The sequence below is a fragment of the Natrix helvetica genome (assembly GCF_964273705.1).
Source record: "Natrix helvetica genome assembly, chromosome: 1".
NCBI lineage: Eukaryota > Metazoa > Chordata > Lepidosauria > Squamata > Natricidae > Natrix > Natrix helvetica.
Genome location: NC_138548.1, coordinates 40,774,672 through 40,794,235, shown reverse-complemented (window position 1 = coordinate 40,794,235; position 19,564 = coordinate 40,774,672). Strand labels below are relative to the sequence as shown.

The 19,564-nt window shown below is 36.7% G+C and overlaps 1 protein-coding gene across 6 annotated transcripts in view; it reads right to left on the bottom strand.

The window, feature by feature from the left end:
- The window catches only part of BEGAIN (brain enriched guanylate kinase associated), a 178,158-nt gene that overhangs the window by 47,754 nt on the left and 110,840 nt on the right, over positions 1 to 19,564 (bottom strand). For all 6 annotated transcript variants that reach the window (XM_081937884.1, XM_081937886.1, XM_081937885.1 and 3 more), the window contains one exon: positions 17,877 to 17,943. In XM_081937884.1, the coding sequence (XP_081794010.1) occupies positions 17,877 to 17,943 (67 nt within the window). The remainder of the gene's footprint in view (positions 1 to 17,876; positions 17,944 to 19,564) is intronic.

Genomic DNA, 19,564 nt, shown 5'->3' with positions numbered 1-19,564 from the left:
TTCCCATTAAAGAAGTATGCTGTATGAAATGGCATTTATTTTGATCTCTCCTGAAACTCACGCAGAATAATTTAATGATGCAGAGTTTTCAACATTAGGTATAGTGTTATTGTGTCTCTCCAAAGATATCTACTTGCTTACCTTTCCTAAGGCAAAAGGAACCTATATGTCATTCCATGTTAGGAATAAGTAGATCAGGAGAAAATAATAAATCATGAAAGAAAAGCTGTTAAGAGCAATTATTAATCTCCATGGAATAGCAATCACACTTAGACTTATATACTACTTTACAGTGCTTTACAGCCCCCTCTAAGCGGGTTTACAGAGTCATATTTCCCCCAACAATCTGGGTCCTCATTTTACCCACCTTGGAAGGATGGAAGGCTGAGGCAACCTTGAGCCTGGTGAGATTTGAATTGCCAAATTGCAGTCAGCTGGCAGTCAGCAGAAGTAGCCTGCAGTACTGCACTCTAACCACTGTGCCACTGTGGCTCATACAACATTTACATTCCATATTACATATGCACATCATGGAGAATGTGGATACCAATAAATATTCTTCTCTATCTCTAAAATCTAGAATCCAGAGATATTCAACGAAGCTAAAGATGGAGACAGCCAAAAAGGACATTGATTGATTTTTCTTTCTTTCTTTCTCTTTCTTTCTTTCTTTCTTTCTCTTTCTTTCTTTTTCTTTCTTTCTTTCTCTTTCTTTCTTTCTTTACTTTCATTCATTCATTCATTCATTCATTCATTCATTCATTCATTCATTCACCATTTGTCTGTCAAATTTGATTTTCCAAGAAGTGGTGATGGACACCAATCCATGTGGCTTCTAAAAGGAATGAAACAAAGTCAAGAATGATTATTAAGGGCTCCTAGCAATTATATGTTGGGAATCAGATGGGAACATAATTTGGAGAATGCTATTACATTAATGTCCTGCACTTGGGTGTCCAAGAAGTACTGGTTAAGGCACAGTGGGAAGAAGGTATAGAACGACAGCATTCTTGGTTTGATTGAGTACAGTTTTCTTGCTTTTAAAGCAAGTATGTCTTGGAATATAAATTAAAAAAGGTAATGGTAAAGGTTCCCTCGCACATATGTGCTAGTCGTTCCCGACTCTAGGGGGTGGTGCTCATCTCCGTTTCAAAGCTGAAGAGCTAGCGCTGTCCAAAGACGTCTCTGTGGTTATGTGGCCGGCATGATTAAACACTGAAGGTGCACAGAACGCTGTTACCTTCCCACCAAAGTGGTCCCTATTTTTCTCCTTGCATTTTTATGCACTTTTGAACTGCTAGGTTGGCAGAAGCTGGGACAAGTAACAGGAGCTCACTTCGTTACGCGGTGCTAGGGATTTGAACCGCTGACCTGCCTGATCGACAAGCTCAGGGTCTTAGCCACTGAGCCACCACGTCCCTTTGGAATATAAATTACTGGGAAGCAAAAATAGTGAGAGGAGTTTTGGTGGAATTTCCAGAAAATAAGATGAAATAGTCTGTTGAGGAACAAGAATGAAAAACAAAGAAATAATTTTAAAAGAATAGCCAAATTATATTTATCTTCATTGTATCCAGGACAAATAACTTTCTCCAAGGGCTGTGAAAAGACTTCCTTTTTAGAGTTCAGCTCCTGTTCTCCCCTCAAAAAAGTTTAATGGGCAGCTTTCCAGCAGTTCCTATGGAGAAGAGTGTTAAATGCAGTTCTCACCATCCATAGTCATAAAGCCATTTGAGGAAGGCTGGGTTAGATAGGACTTTGACCTGATCAGTAAGGTTCTTATTACTCAAGAACAAGGGTTGTTACACTCTACTTAAGAAGGAAGTTCTTTCATATCATTTCAAAATATATGCTTTGTCCCAATCTTTGCTAGGTGTGTGAACAATGTATGGACAATATGTGACCAATGTGTGTGGACAATAAAGGAAAAAACTTCCCCTTCCTCTTGGGACAATTCTAGGTTAAGACCATTCAAGACCATGCGAGATCAAGATTGTTGTTGTCAGTTGCAAAGTCGTTTCTGACTCATCGCAATCCCATGGACAATGTTCCAGGCTTTCCTGTCCTCTACCATCCTCTGGAGTCCATTCAAGCTCACACCTACTGCTTTGGTGACTCCATCCAGCCACCTCATTCTCTGTCGTCCCCTTCTTCTTTTGCCCTCAATCTTTCCCAGCATTAGGCTCTTCTCCAGTGAGTCCTTCCTTCTCAGGGTGGTACTTTAGATGGCTAAAGTATTTGAATTTTATCTTCAGGATTTGGCCTTCTAAAGAGCAGTCACTCTGCAGTCCAAGGGACTCGCAGGAGTCTTTTCCAGAATCAAGATAAGACAATGCAATTCAACACAAGAAAAATCAATCCACCCTAAAGTCTGGGGTTTGCTAGGGATTCCCATCTAAATACTGAATAAATCAAACCCAGAAGTCAACCAAGGTTGGATAGGTTCTACTAACTACACATGGAGTGTTTCGTGGTTCAAGAGGAAAGTCATTTTTCCAGTTCTGGGTAGAGCAAAATGAATGCAGTGCTTACTTTGCTAGTTGGGTATCCCTTCCTCAGTACAAAATTAAAGACATAAAATATCAGTCCACTATAAATACAAAATATAAAGCGTAAATCTTATATAGTTAAGTTTCTTAATGCATGTAGAAAAATTCTCTTATATAAATGCAAAGAATGAAATAAAACTAAATAGGCTTCCAGTGTACTCTGAAATAAGCAGGTGTTTGATCTACGTAAGTAAATCACAGGGGAATGTCTCAGTACTATTATGCAAGTTTCATGTTCTCCCCTTCTGTCTGTTAAAAGTGTCAGTACACTTAATACACTGATACCCTTAAGTTTGCTGTATTGCAGTGAATTCTTCCTATTAATCCTCTAGTCATCTACGGTACATAAAATTTCTTTTTGGAACACCATTCTAGAACATAATCTGAAAATGATCATATTCAAATTAATTGAAATAAGTTTAATTAGCACCACTGCTTTATTGAAAAAGAATGCAGGATGAAGTTGACTAATGAAAAGGCATGCTGATTGACCAATAGAAAAAAGTTAGCATCTGCTCAGCATAATGAGGATCGATGGGTTAGCAAATCAGTTCAAATGTGTCTCATTAATTCAGTGCTTCCTAAACTTTTTTCCTCATTACCCAAAACCACTGATCAGAAAGTCCTTTCTACCCAATACGAGATAAAATGCTTTAAGTCAATTTAGATGTCCCTGTTGTGATTGGGTAATGGATTCACTTGTTGTTATCCAAAGAAAAATTACTTTTAGCAATTTTGAATAATTTACCCAGACTTGGAAGCATTGCACTAATTACCCCATTTTTTACAATTTTGTCTCACAGTGTCAGAGTTTAATAGAAAATAAGCAGACATGAGACTTGCAAATTGATTTATTTTCAATATAACTCTGAGATTTGCTGATAATATAAACTGGTTAGATTCACCCATTACATTAACCCATAGTTTATTTAACAGAATAAGAAGAGTTGGAAGGGACCTTGAAGGTCTTCTAGTCCAACCCCCTACTCAAGCAGGAAACCGTATACTATTCCAGACAAGTGGCTGACCAGTCTCTTCTTCAAAGCTTCCAGTGATAAAATTGACAATTTCTGAAGGCAAGCTGTTCCACTGATTAATTGTTCTAACAGTTAGGAAATTTCTCCTTAGTTCAATGTTGCTTCTCTCCTTGATTAGTTTCCATACATATTTATTTTATATTTATATTTATATTTTTTCAGATTTCTAGACCGCCCCCTCTCCCCGAAGGGACTCGGGGCGGTGTACAGGAATAAATTTTAAAAAACCATACAAACAATAGTATACATAGCTAAAATTAGATTAAATAGCCCCTGTACGAATTTATAAAAATTAAAAACTTAGACCATAAAACCAATCATAAAAATTTAAAAATAAAACTGAGGTGGGAAAGCTGGGATTAGGCCAGGCCGGCTAGCTGAAACAGGTGGGTTTTGAGTTTCTGACGGAAGGAGCGGAGGTCCGTAGTCATTCTAATGTCAGGGGGAAGGTCATTCCAGAGGGTCGGGCCCATCACAGAGAAGGCCCTTCCCCTAGGCGTCGCCCGCTGGCACAGCCTAGTGGACGGCACCCGGAGGAGTCTCCCTCCGTGTGAGCGAAACATTGTTTCTTGTCTTACCTTCTGGTGCTTTGGGAAATAGGTTGACCCCCTCTTCTTTGGGACAGCCCCTCAAATAGTAGAACGTTGCTATCATGACACCCCTAGTCCTTCTTTTCTCCAGACAAGGCGAACCCAATTCCTGCAACTGTTCTTCATATGTTTTAGTCCCCAGCCCCTTAATCATCTTAGTTGCTATTTTCTGCACTCTTTCAATTCTCTACATCTTTTTATATAGTGGACAAAACTGGATGTAGTATTCTAAATGTGGTCTTACTAAGACTTTACTTATGGCTTGTTGAATAAATCACAATTATCTTGATACCAATAAAGAGAGCATATGCAGTTCAGGGTTGAAATGTGGAGTCCTTGATCCTCTCTGAACTTGGTTGTTTGCTTGCAAACATTTCATCATCTGAATAAATAATATAATCAGTGCTGAGTTTTTGAAGGAATAATCATGGTTTATAAATCACAATGGCTGAATTCACAGTCATGCCAACCCCCTCCTCTTGTGGCTTAGTACAATGGATAAGCCTAACTATACTTCAGAATTAAAAGATGCTAGCTGCAATTTTTAGTTTAAATTTTTAAGGAAGCTGATGGTAACTGTGTTAAACAAAGAGATAAATAGATATCAAATCAAATATTTTTTTTATCATAGTCTTTAACCAGCCTTTTCAAGAAAAGGAGTACTGTAAAGAAGAAAAAACAGTTTAACACAACAACTTGTTATTGGAGAAGGGAAAAAATAATAGGACAGTGATAAATAGAAAGAAAAGAGAAACATTAAGCTTAGTATCAGTACTAAAATGTTATGGATTGTGGGGGGGGAAGGCCTCTTTTATTTTGTTACTTCCGTTTTATGGAATAAAGATCAATGGTTATTACTAAAGGGAGTAAAAGTTACAGAAGGAAAAAGATTATTGATAACTCCAGAAGTATGTATTTCTTTACAACTGATGTTTACAGAAGGGGATAATATTTTGTTGTCCAGTAAGATTAATATGTGTATAAAATTGAGATATATAGAAGTAAACCCAATGGATGATAAAACAGTAAGTACTTTTGCAGAATACTGACACTTTAATGAACTTTTTGTTGAAAGTAGAAAGAGCCAAAATGATGCGTTTTAGGCTAGATGATTGTAAAGTATTGAATAAGGGAGCAAACTGGAATATGTTTATGTTTAAGAGGAAGTAGAGACAATAATTTTGATTGTAACTGCTGTAATGAAGGTCAGAACTCACCTCTTTGATGACCCCCCCCCTTTCTTTTCCTTTGTGGTGTCCTTGGTGTTCTATACTCTAAATAATATATTTATTATTTTTCTTTTATTCAAGTAACATTTCTTAGTTAAAAACAACTATTACAAATACACTGAGCTCCATTTTTGAATATCACAAGGTTTGTTCACTTCTGTATTAATTTATTCTTATTATCAAATATTTGGAAATCAGGACTTATCTACAGAAAATCAACCATACATCTATCCCTATTTCTAATCTGTTTTCTTGTTATATCTATCTAAACCATGTGATAAAAGTCAGGAAAGATGTGGTTCAGTACAAGTATGGTATGTGTTTTGCTGGTGTGAATGAGTGAATGAGTGAATGAGACTTTGAAATATGGTGTCTGTATAAGGGCCCATATGGTCTTGAAGACAAGGGTTCTACCCTTTCTCCTTTCTACTTCCTTTTTTCCTAAATCTAGTCCTACGTATAAAAGCAAGAAAATGAGGTTTCATGAGATTCATGTGAGGGTATTATAGTACTTCTAATTATGGGTTTGGGGCACCAATTTTGAGTGGTCACGTGTTGAAAAATATTTATTTTATAAAATAAGAGTATGTTATAAAATTGCAAGATTTATAGTCTGTCCTAATCCTGGCAAACTCTGATAATGGTCCAATGAGGTCAACAACGATAATAAAAAGCTCAATACAAACATGTGAAAAATGGCATCATTAATAAACAATCAAGAAATATCTATAAGCAAGCAACAGCAAAACAAGCAAGCACAAGGGTTTAATGCTTATTAAATTTTCATCTTGCTATTCTCTGCTAATTTTCTAGTGATGCCATTCAAAATTTGATTCCTTCTCTCCTTTCTCCATCTGGTCTAGAAGGAGCTAAACAATATTCTAGCACTCATGACTCAGCAGAGACTATCCTCTTGATACTGCTGAAGAAATCTGGACTATAAATTTGATATTTATGATAGCAAAGATGAAATACATCTTAGTGTTGCTTATTTCTGTCTTGTCACATTGGGTATTCCTTAGAATTCCTTCTTCAAACTGGTTCCCTCCAGAACATCTAAAGGATCTATCAGCTTCTGAAAGGCTGTCACAGAATTTCCCATCACCTTGGCTATAGGAGTCCTTACATATAAATCAGTGTTGAAAACGTTAATTAATGAGGTAGCTATAATAAGATAGATTAGTCATAGTTTTCACCTCAGCTATGAAATCAAGTTTCAATACAATTTCTAATTATGTCTCTTTAAATGTGCTTATAATGGTCAGAGGTAGTGCATTGAATTGCATAGACAATTGACAATCCCTTGTGTGACAGCATAATAATAGCATAATGTGAAAGAGTGATGTGCATATTAAACAACTACAAAAAGTGCCTGGCATTTCTATCTATGAACCCTCCATATTTGGATACTGCATGTATACACCGAAAGCCTTCTTTAAATTGGCCCCATCCAATTGTTTTTGAACTGAAGTTCCCAGAATTCCCAGCTCACATGGAATATTCCCAAAACATCTGGAGGATGCCAATTTATAGGAACAGTGAATTATGATTATGAAATAAATAACATTGCCTTGCTTTTGGGGACAGAGAATTGAGACCAGAGATCGTATTCAGCAGGTCTGACCAGTTCAAGAGAATTGGTAGCGGAAATTTTGAGTAGTTCAGAGAACCGGTAAATACCACCTCTGACTGGCTATGCCCCCATCTATTCTCTGCCTCCCGAGTCCCAACTGATCGGGAGGAAATGGGGATTTTGCAGTATCCTTCCCATGGAGTGGGGAGGGAATGGAGTTTTTACAGTATCCTTTCCCTGCCATGCCCACCAAGCCACCCCCACCAATCCATGCCACACCCACAGAACCAGTAGTAATTTTTTTTGAATCCCACCACGGATTAAGACCCTTTGCTGAATTCCTTTTTGATAGCTGTGGCAATCCACAGATATAAAACAAATCAAGACAAACTACACAAAAGGTGCATAAAAAACAAAACAGACATGACATAAATTGTCCCCCCAGTTGAATACTGATAAATATAATTCAAAGATAAACAACTCCTTTCTCCTTGAGAGGCAGGTACACAATTTAGAAATTTCTACAAAACTGTTTATCCAACCCACTTATCTTGACATAGTTAACAGGTAAAAGGTATAACCAACAGCTAAATTTCAAAAGCCTCTGTAACAGTGTTATTGTATTTCACTTGCAGAAAGTACACAATGGCTCTGTTGTACCATAAGTCACCACAATCATTTTCTCTGGCCTGTCCAGGATCAAATATCTTCGATTGGTTCTTAATAATAAGGCTTTTCTTTCCTAGCAGTTGGATAGTCATAAATCTCTGCTATATACAGTATATATCTCCACAGCATTTGTTATACCACAAACTTTCCTGTAAATTGTAATGTAACATCCCTTGATATTTGTTTTCTGATTGGGTCTGAGAAATCCATTCCCCCATTTCTCTTGATCTTCTTGAAAAAGTTGAGTTCACGACAGCACTGCTATCTCGATGGAAGAGTTACCTTCCATTGCACATCAAGAATATCCTGACAAAATATTATTTCAGTGTATTTAGGCATTTTATGGTTATAGCTTCCTCACAACTTGGTACTTATGTTTAATACAACTGAGCTCTGGATAGGAGGCAAATGTTGGCCTCCTTTTAAACATTGCTAAGATATCAACAGTTGAACCTGCACTTGTCCTTAGTCCAGTTTCATTATTTCTGAAGTTCCTTTGGATACTTAAGCAGTCATGCACACTAATTCTCATGATTATTGAAGAGTAATAATTCCAATAACTTTAGAAGCCCCCAGGTTGAGAAAGATTTTATTATAAAACTATTTCAGCAAGAACTGATTCGAGTGTTCTCTCTCTCTCTCCTTCCCTCCCTCCCTCTCTCTCCCTCCCTCTCTCTGTATATAAAGTCAGTATAAATTATACCAGTAAATGGGATTAAAATGAAATATTGGCATTCATTATTAGTGGGGAATAGATTGTCAATAACTCCTGTAACAATTACATAACCAAGAACAGATTTTTTTCTTTAGCATTCTGTTTAGCAGTATTGATCAGAGCTTTTCATTACTGCAATGTCAAGAGTATTTTACATCCAGGCTGACAGAAAACAATTTACATTTTCAAGGAACACTCATACTTGAACTTACATTAGTTACAAATTGACCTATGTTTTGTGTAGGTGTTCCATCCTTCACTATACAATAATTTCCCTAGCCATCTGCAGCCAGCATGCTTGCTCAGATTTCAATTAAATCCCACAGGAAGACATCATGCAGGAATCCTTCCCATGGGCTTTTTTCAGATAGTAAGATCATAACATCATATAAATTAGGGGATATTTAAGCAACTAGCATCTCTGGTAGATTGCTGTTCAATTTGCAATTGAACAGATCCAGTGAAGGAGACTTCATAATTACTGTATCTCTAGGCACCAAGTCCCACTGTCAAAGTCATCTTACTTTTAAGGCTTTTCTTATCATTTGATAGGAATCAGATCTTGACTTTATTCCAGTGTGACATCCTGTTACAAATTTGAAAAGGAGTGTTTTCATTTCCCCAGGTCTCCTCTTTTCATTCCTAGTCCCTTCAGTCTCTTTTCATAGGATATAAAGTCTAGCCCCGATTACTTTTGTTGCTCTTCTTTGAATCTGATTTAATTTCTTTGAATTCTTGTTAACGTGTGGGGCCTATTAATTGATAATTAGGTCCACTCAAGATCAAATAAAGTAGAAATGGTTATTTCCTGTGACTTGGAAATAGGCAAAACCAACCTGGAGTCTATCAGCAGTGTGACAGACTCTAAATATTTCTCAGGCCATTATCGAATAGCCACGTTTTCAGCAAACAAAGATAAGTTAGGAACAGAGTAAATCAGAAGCTGGTGGTGACACTCTGGCCTATTCTCACAACCTAATATGTTGACATGGTAATTGAATTGATGTGAATATTATATTTAGCTCCAAACCAACTTAAGTCTTGCACAGAATTAAATTAGCTCAATTTAGTCAGCTATTTATGGGAATACTGTAGCCCAATTGATTAATTCGGTGTTTCTCAACTATAGCAACTTCAAGATGGGTGGATTTCAACATGGCTGGCTGAGAAATTCTGAGAATTGATATTTATTCTTAAATATCTTAAAGTTGCCAAGGTTGAGAAATATTGGGATAATCTGTTTTGTTTAATTAGTTTAATTATTTTCCAAAAAGAAGAGCAAGAGAAAAAAAAGCTGAAAAAGCAAAGCTTTCTATAGCTTTCTTTCCCCAGTACTCTCTCTTATCAATAGAGAAGACACTTTGCAAAGCACCTTGGAAACTCAAAATTTCCTTCTTCAGATCTTCATACTTTGACTCAGTCCCATTTTCTGACAGTGAGTTGATATTTTGCCGTGTCACAATTTTTCTCCTAGCTACCCCATAACACTGATGTGTGTGTGTTTGTTTGTGTGTTTGTGTGTGTGTGAGAAGCAGGACTCACACAAGCAGTGTGGACGCGGTCTTAAAAGATAAAAATGCAACAAGCAAATATTTTCAACATTGCAGCCTTATGGCTGTGTGGAATCGAGATAAGTGATTTGATGATTCAACCCTTTCTTCCATTCTTGGGAGACAATGAAGATGTAGCACCCAAAACCAAAAATCAACCAATAAAGTGCAGATTCATGGTTACAATATTTTTATTTATTTATATAGAAAATAGAAGACTCCTTGAACCAAATATTCCTTCAGCTTTAATGTTCAGGGTTTTTACATTTTTTGGGGGGGATGGGTATTCTAACTTTTTAAAAAGTCTTCAGAGTGTCCATTCTATTTTGCACTAGTGTCAAACATCTTCCTTTTGTATTAAGTGGTGGTTGGAAAATAAGTTGATCCCTTGTTCTTTATGGAAGCCCCTCAAATACTGGAATATTGCTATCGTGTCAGCCCTAATCCTTCTTTTCTCTAGACTAGTCATACCCAATTCCTGTAAGCGTTCTTCAAACGTTTTTGTCGCCAGGCCTTTAATCATCTTAATTCCTCTTCTCTGCACTCCACACACACACCCCCCAGCAAAGTCTCAACATCTTTTTTGTTAATGTGATGACCAAAACTGGAAGCAGAATTCTAGGTGTAGTCTTACTAAGGATTTATAAAATGGTACCAATACTTCATGGGATTTTGATTCTATGCTTCTGTTTATACAACTAAGGATCGTGTTTGCTTTTTTTGGCAGCTGCTGCACAATTCTGTACTTTCAATAGAGGGAGAGACTTGGGTATTTTACTCTCTGTATATGGAACAAAGGTCATTTCTCCCTCGTGGGGATGTGTACTGCTTGTCTGAGCAGCAACTTGCAGTAATGTAAATGTCTGGCAAATAAGCACAACACAATAAGAGGTCAGGATTAAGTCTCCTCCCCTGCCCCCAACAAGATGCCTGATAGATTAAGGATACAGTCACATGCTTTAGGTATAGGCTATTATTTCTGCCAATGTGCAGAATGAAAGAATATACAAGCTTCTGCTCCTGTCATACAGATGTCATGTCATGTCATGTCTAAGTTTGTAGAGATCATATCAGCTTCTATACCTTTGCATCTTAATTGAAATGAACAATTTGACCAGGGATGTTTAACAGTTTGCCTACACATGCACAGTCCTTGCACATGAATTGCCTATTCAGAACTTCCTTTAGACAGAACACCTGGGAACAATATTTCATTCATTATAATATTGGGTCTGGCTGGTATCCAGCTACCCTTACACAGACTCACAGTTGTCAATGGGACTTAACTGGAAGAACCAGAGCCATTGGTTTCAGAGTTCTGAATAGGCAGGAACATGAGTTTATACAACCTTATTGATAGAGATGTTTAAAGATCATGATTTTGGGGGGGAGGCATTAAAGCCATGAGTAATCGAGCTTGAGACACTTCACTGAAGAGGTTGGCAATGGATCAAATGCTCTTTGTTTCTGTTATAATGGTACTAAATCAGCACTAAACAGAGTTAATTATAGAAAATGTCTATGAGGATAAATGTCACTGGCGGAAACAGCTGGCACATCTACCTCCCATTCCAGTTCCCCTTCTAATAAATACAGCAATTCTCTTCTTTTTTATATCATTCCTTTCCCCAATTTTTGATCTTCATCAATGGTTTATGGTTCAGTAGTTTATGGCAACATTGTAGAAGCTTTCTTCTTTTTTGGAAAGCAATTCAGGTGTGTAGACAATTTGAACAAGATACACCAAGACTTTGAAAATATAATTCAGAGAGAGTTTTTCTCATAATACAATAACGTCATTTTCTTTTATTAAAAAAATTAAGCTGAGAGGACTGAAAAGAATAATAAAATGTTTAAAAGTGAATTTACAAGAGAATGATCTTGCACCAAGTAGAAGGAAGTTGAACAAGTAAGCAAATAAAAAAAATCTCACAAATACTATCTCCTCTTGTTAAAACCCTTAAGCATAGTAACAAATTAAAATGTCTAGAAAAGCAAAATGTTTTTGTGTAGCTCTAAAGCTTTACACAATGAAAAAGAAAAACATGTAAGAAAGAACTAGATATTATTTTAATTTTTAAAACCTACCGCTGTTCAGAATCATGAGAATTAGGAGCACTTGATATTTGCTGACAAAAGGTTGATTGGCTTTTAAACACATATAACCATGCAAATGAACAGAAACAGAATGGATATATTTCAAAATGTAATAGAATATTTAGGTACCTTTAATGATCCTAATTAGTCAGCACATTGTAGCTGCTTTTAAGCAGATGAGGAGATCCTGAACTTCGTTTGCAAATGGAAGACCAGAATAATGGATCAAAGAGAAACCAAGAAAGCAATGGAATGAAATAAATTAAGTCAAGTTGCCCCACAAAAAATAATAAAAGAATCAGAATAAAGCTAACTCATCATTTGTCCAAAGTTTGAGAAGAAAAACACACAATTGACTGGACTCATGCATAACTTTTAAGTTATTCTTCGGATAGGAAGTGGAAATTATGGTAGAAACACATGCCATTCATGGGGGAAAGAAGGAAGAACCAAATTCCAAAATTGTAGAAGTTACTTAGAGGAGTAAGCACACTGGGGGCCTTGGTGCTCTCTGAGCTTGGATTTTGCTATTTTTTTGTAGATGTTTCACTACCAAAGTAGGTTAACATCTTCCGTGCTAGAAGGCAGTGGGGGCTTTGCTCTCATTTTATGTACTAGTAGATTGTGGTGTCAATGTTGGTAGGTGTGGTCTTGGTAGTTCTTTGATTAGGCTGTTGTTTACTGTTAGCTTGTTTGTCTGAGTTGGTAGTTCCTTGATTGGAATATTATTTACTTCTTGATCGTTGGTCTAGTGTTAATTTCAGTGTTAATTTCTGCTCATCTGGTGTTGATTGCTGGTGAGGAGGTATTTCGGTCTTTTTGTTTCCTGTTTGGCTTTTTGATTGCCTCTTTTGAATGGTATAGAGCGCTTAATGGTATGTTGTGCTCACTGTACTTCTTTCATACACATTAATCAAATTCCAATTAGTATAACTGGAGACCCTAAAGAAACAGGAAGTTTCTCCCAAAGATTCCCATGCTGAAATGATGCTTAGTGGGAGTTGTGGGGATCATATGGGCCAGTTCTGTTCCTCTACCACCAACACAGGCAGACCTAACTGTTATCACCCATGGCAAAAAACATGAATTTCTTGCACTCTACTCAGAAGCCACAAAAAGTACTCCACATGAATGAATGAATATGTATGTACAAGCAGCTTCATTCCTGTATGACAAGGCAAACTTGGCTCAATCAGTGTCACTTCTTAAGTGGAGGGGTGTATATCATGTACATACAATATAGCTCAAGTAATAGTGAAACACAAAACATCTGACATGGGAAATGGGGAAGGCTCAAGTGCTTTGAAAGCCCAGGGAAAACAAAGGCTGATCAAGAAATCTAGCAGACAATTAAGGAAGAGGTAAACTTGGGAGTAACATCTTCCTCAGGATTGACCAAATTCATGTTCCACATTTTAAGTAAGGATCTCACTGAAGGCTTTAGTCTAGTTATTATCTCTTAGCAACATTCCTATCACAGTTGGGAAAGTCCTGAGAGAAGAGGCTGCTATGTTTCCTAATGCCTGACTGGGATGAGGGTGAAGTATTTTTCTGAAAGATCTCAACTTATAAATGGAAAAATAATCTTTTCGGATAAAGTGACTTGTCAGGGTTCCAAATAGTATCCAAAAGTAAATCAGAGTCAGAGGCAAAGGATTCCTCAAAATTCCAATTTATTAAGAGAGCCATGTTAGCACATCTGAGCAAAACTAAATCTGAGGGCTTCCAGGTTTTCCCATCCAGTTGAAAGTTCAAGATCCTACCGCCACACCCACAAAGCCCATCACATGGTCCAATCTTCCACTTCATGCTGGCAGCTTCCACCCATCCAGTTCTGGCCAGTTGTAGAGGCAAAGGATGACCTTGACTTTCTAGAAAGAATGTTATTATGGCTACATATCGCCCAACTCCAAATAATCCCCCTTCCCATTTTCCCACAATAGAAAATGAATAGTAGAAATTGTGGCAGGCCTGAAGCCCAAAAAGAAAAGATGGCTTGCAGGCCTGACATGATTCTTAGCAATTTAGAGCTTCATGAATCCTAATTGCTGAATTCTGGTCTGAAATATACTAGCTTCAGAATTCTGAAATATATTCTAGATGAATGTTCACTTAGAAACTGAATGTTCTCTTTACAGGAAGTCCTCGACCACAATTGAGCCCGATATTTCTGTTGTTAAGTGAGACAATTGTTATGAGATTTTTGCCCCATTTTATGACATTTCTTGATTCAGTTGTTAAGTGAATCATTGCAATTGATAAGTTAGTAACCCAATTATTAAGTGAACCTGGATTCCCCATTGTCTTTGCCAAGCATCTGAATTTTGATCACATGACCATGGGGATGCTACAGAGGTTGTAACTCTGAAAAATAATCATAAGTTATATTAAATATAGACAAGACATATTTGCCATTCTAAGAGTTGAAATCTTTCTATATTGAGGAAAATGCTTTAGGTATGAGCTCATAAGGATAATTTACATCTAGTCTAGGAAGGTGAGATCCTGACATAAAATGATATATAATAAATATTTCAAGAATTTGTCATGGCAATAAATCTGTCACACCCCCTGACAAGGTAATTCAAAAAGCTGTGATTATATGTCAAATATGGACACTATAAATTATATAGAATTGCTAATGGCAGGTGGCATGTTCAGCATTAATTTATGGGAGAGAACAATCCAGTAAGGAATGAAATCATAAAGTAAGAATGCAATTAATGAATAATTTAAAAATGTAATTTCCTCATTATACCAGAGCAACTTTATAGTATTTAAAACTGTAATAAAACTGGCTTAGAAATACCTTTTCCAATCATAATAATCACTGTATACACAATACATGTCAAATGCCTAAAAATACACATTTTCATAAAAGCTGCACCTGGAGCATTCATTCACTTTTAAATCAAGAGTTTTCAAAGGAAGTCTTTCATGCTTATTAGTTGTAATATAGGTCTCTTTACAATTCTTAAAACTATTTAATAGATATTCTCATACTAGAGTGATAGAAATTGCCTGCCTGGTTTCATTCACGATTCACAGAATATCTGTTACTGTTAAGTTGTGTTTAGCAACCCATAGTTGATTTCTCTGGCAAGGGACACATCATTGCTGTAAGTTTATAGGAGCATTCCATGTCAGTAAAAGATCTGAGTCATTTACCAATAACTCTAGAAACAACTGACTTCCTCAATCCCAATGTAAAAACACTTAATATATATATAAATTATCCCAATGTCTGCATAATACAATTATTAAATGTCATACGTTTTCTACTTTTATGTTGCCAAAGTAGCTATTAAAATTAGTGATTGTTTTGTGTTAAAGTGTTGGGGCACAAGAATTTAATTGTTTTTTCTTGGGTGATTCCATAAAGCTGCATTACTAAAATCTACGCCCACCCCCGGTTAAGCGAAGGGGGAAGAAATAATGATACATCATGTGACAACAATGTGATGCCCAAGTTTGACACCCCTGCTCTAAACCATCATAGAGCTACTCCATTAATTTTGAAAAATGTAAAACAACTTTATACAGTGAAAAAAGTGTGACCCTTCTTAGTTACATTTAATATACATTGCAGTATAAATATTTTCCTACTATTCAGAAAATGTAGGCACACACACATCTACACACCAGAGGTGGCATGCTGCCAGTTCACACCGGTTTGGGTGAACCGGTAGTGGCGGCGGTGCAAGGCTCCGCCCACCCACCCAGACATCAACAAGGACCTTATGTACATGTGCTCCCGCTATCGAACAGGTAGTGAAGAAAATAGGATACCATTACTGCTACAGACTTCTTTTCTAAAATGTGATCTATTTCAGAATTTTAAATATACCCTAACTTCAGGCTGTCTAAGTATTTTGGAGCTACACTGTAACAGGATGACATGTTGGAGAGGATTATTACCTCCCCAAGTTGGGGATATAGTTGTCAACTATTATAATCTCCCAAAGAAGGTAACAATATAGATGGTATACATAGATTTACAGATAAATGCGGAAGATATAAATGTAGACAGATGATACAGACAGAGACATTCACCTTCTGGCTGATAACACGTGCAATGAATGAGTCTCTGCACCGCTTCCAGTTAATTAGTCCTAACATATTTAGATTGCCCAAATCCAAAGGATCTTTAAAGAAAATTCTAATAGTCATCTGGTAGTCATCCAGACCTTTACAGGCCAAATAGGATACACCTAACTTAACATCTAAAAATTGCATAATAGGAACCTCAGGGGAGATTCATTAAATGTATTGCATTAAAAATGGTAATTTCTCCTCTCACCAACTGAAAACTGTGAAGAAGAATCTCCTACTTTAAATGATCTGTTTTTTTTAGAGGTACTGCATTTTACATTAAGTTTTTATTGACACCTTATGCTAACTAAAAGATTTCAGGAGAAGCAGAAAAAACCCGCTCTTTGAACTATTTGAAAAGCGTATGGTATGTAATTTGTAATATTTACAGTATATGCTTTTATTGCAACAAAGCAATAGAGAAAATCATTGCCATGCCCATTTCGTAGATAGGCCACTATGAGAAAAAATAGCTGGTAAATCGAAAGGATACAGCATGACAGAACCTTATGGCAAATGTAGGCTTTTGGCGCTTGACTTCCAAGTGATGCATTTTATATTCTACTTCAGCTTTTGCCAACCTGTCACTTTTTGGATAGTTTGAGCTGCAACTCATGGAACTGCCTATTTACAGTAGCTGGGAATCCCAGCAGTTGTTATTAATATACTACAAAGGTAGCAATCTTGAGAAGGCAACTCTATAAAGCCTTACTATATTTATATGTGCAACAGGAATAATCGCATATGATATCCCTATTTAGTTTTTGCTTTGTTTACTTTCATCTTTTCACTTTCTGTAAGATTTTAGACAATGAGATGGTTTGGTATGGGTAAAGTATTTATTCTCTTGTATTTATATAAAACATCAGAAAATGAAAAATTGCATTGTCTACTACTCTATGCTATGAGGGGCAACATCCTTCAAAATTATTAAAAAGAAGTATTTCCTGAATCCTGTTGATCAAAATTATTTCATAAGAGACTTATGAATAAAGCTGGGATTATCAATTTGTAAAAATAAGATACAGTTTGAGAAAACAAAATTCTATGCAATGTAGCTAAGACGCATCTTCATGTGCTTTAATCTACAGCTTCCCTGTCTTGAAGCTGCAAATGTTTAGTATTATACAGGGATTCTTTTCTATCCATCACTACTGAAACATTGATTCTGTAACTGGAACAAGTAAAATGGTCTACAACAAAACACTACAGTAAATAATAGGCATTTGGAGAGGCCAGCTGGACCTGCCTATTCCAAGAAAATTCCATTCCATTTCAAACTTGAATTTTGATTTACTTTTCTCACTTTCTCCCTCTCCCAATCTCAGTCACCATATTGCTGCATGCTAGGTTATCATTGGACTCTTCGGGGACATTTAATTTTCTCCTGTTCAGATTTCCCCCTGCAAAACAGTTCCAAGCAGCTGCAGCGGCTGCCTTGTAAAATGATGGCAGATGAGTTCATTTTTACAGGACAAAATAATTAGAACAATCAAAGGACATTAAAACTAAATTAATCTTCTAACAACGAGGGTTCCCCTTTATTAGACAAGAAGAATTTATTCATGCAGAATAGCAGAAAAATCTTACCAAGTTGTAAGTTGCAATTATAAGCGCACTTATTAGAGAAGATGTCATAATTGAGTATTGCAAGGCTTACTTCTGAGTTACTTAGGCATAATGAAAATATAAGATTCTTCATTTTCAATTTATTCTGGCAACCAAAGAATCATACAGGTCTACTTAATAAGCATACAATAGCCTTCTGTACTCACCATTCTGTATAATTTATCTTCTAGGTCTTGATTAATTCTTTGTATGGCTAGGTAGTTGTTTTGTATCCTAAAATAAAGAAGAAATTGTATAATTAACATAATTGTTGCACTTTCACTTTGTACTTTTTAACTTTATTTTGCATGAACAGTTGCAACCCAGTTCCTATTTCTTTATATGTGAGATAGGTACTTTTATCTGTGATAAATCTGAAAAGCAAGATGATGAAATGGCCCAGCTAAAACACGAAAGACACCAAATCAAATCACAACTCAAATACGGAGCTTTCATTGGCCAATCTTGGGCTGAACATTATTTTTGAGTTTAGGCCTACCTCACAGGATAGCTGTAAGAGCAAAAGAGAAAAGGAAGAGAGAAACATGTTTATTATTTAGTTCCTGAGAGCAAAGTTAAGAATAAATCTGGAAACAATAAGACCTTGACCAAGCTACTGTGGAAATTATTGTTCCCTAGTCCTCACTGTGGTGCAAATTCAAAGGCTGTTGTGAAATATTGGACAGTCAGTCTAAAACAAGTTGACCTAGATAAAGAATCGTGCCCTGGTCTATTGCACTTTTCACATTCTTTACCTCCATGGAAATTAAAGAGGGAGACCATGTCTATCATTACTTTTGATTCCCTGAATGTAAGAAGGACAAGCACTCTGAGAATGGCTCCTCTATGATACTGATGAAGTGTCCAGGATGATGACATTTTCTCTTTCTATTCTGAGTTCACTGTCATCTGAGGTCATCAAAAACCAGCAGGAGAGACGAGTTCCAAGCCTGTCCACTAGAGAGTTTTTGGCAGAAGCAGGTGGGTTACTAAAATTTCCCTCCCTATTCTAAAGCAAAGAGAAGCCATAGTCATTGTTAATAATAGAACATATCAATTTAGCCATTGTCTAACCACTGCAGGATGAAGGCCTCCTCCACACGTTTTCAATCAATTAGGTCCTGAGTTTTCTTTTGCCAATTGGGCCCACAATACTTTCTGATGTTGTCAATCCATCTTGTTTTAGGTCTCGTTTGTGGACGCTATTTATCAAGTGGGATCCATTCTATGACTTGATCCACCTGCCATCAGTTCTTCTCATTATATGACCAGCCCATTTCCATTTCAAATCTTTTACTCTCTTGATGATATTGTACATTTTCATTTGTTCTCTAATCCATGTGCAGGTATTTCTATCTTATCATGTAATGCTGAGTATGTATCTTTCCATGATTTGCACCATTCTTAGCTTTTATATTGATTGTGAGGTTAGTGTCCATGTGTCAGGGTTCCAAATAGCATCCAAAAGTAAATCATAGTCCAAGGCAAAGTATTGCTCAAAGTTCCAATTTATTAAGAGAGCCATGTTGGCACATCTGGGAAAACCTGAATCTGAAAGCTTCCTGGTTTTCCCCACCCAGTTGAAAGTTCAATCTCTTGCTCCCACACCCACAAGTCCTTCACATGGTCCAATCTCCCACTGCCATGATGGCAGTTCCACTCATCCAATTCTGGTCAGGTGTAGAGGTTCAGAGACAAAGGATGACCTTGGCTTTCTAGAAAGAATTTTGTTGTAACTACACAGTATGTGACTCCTTACAATCACCCCTCCCATTCTTCCACAATAGAAAATGCATAGCAGAATAATAGAAAGTATGGCAGGCCAAAGACCCAAAAGAAAAGATGGCTGCAGGCC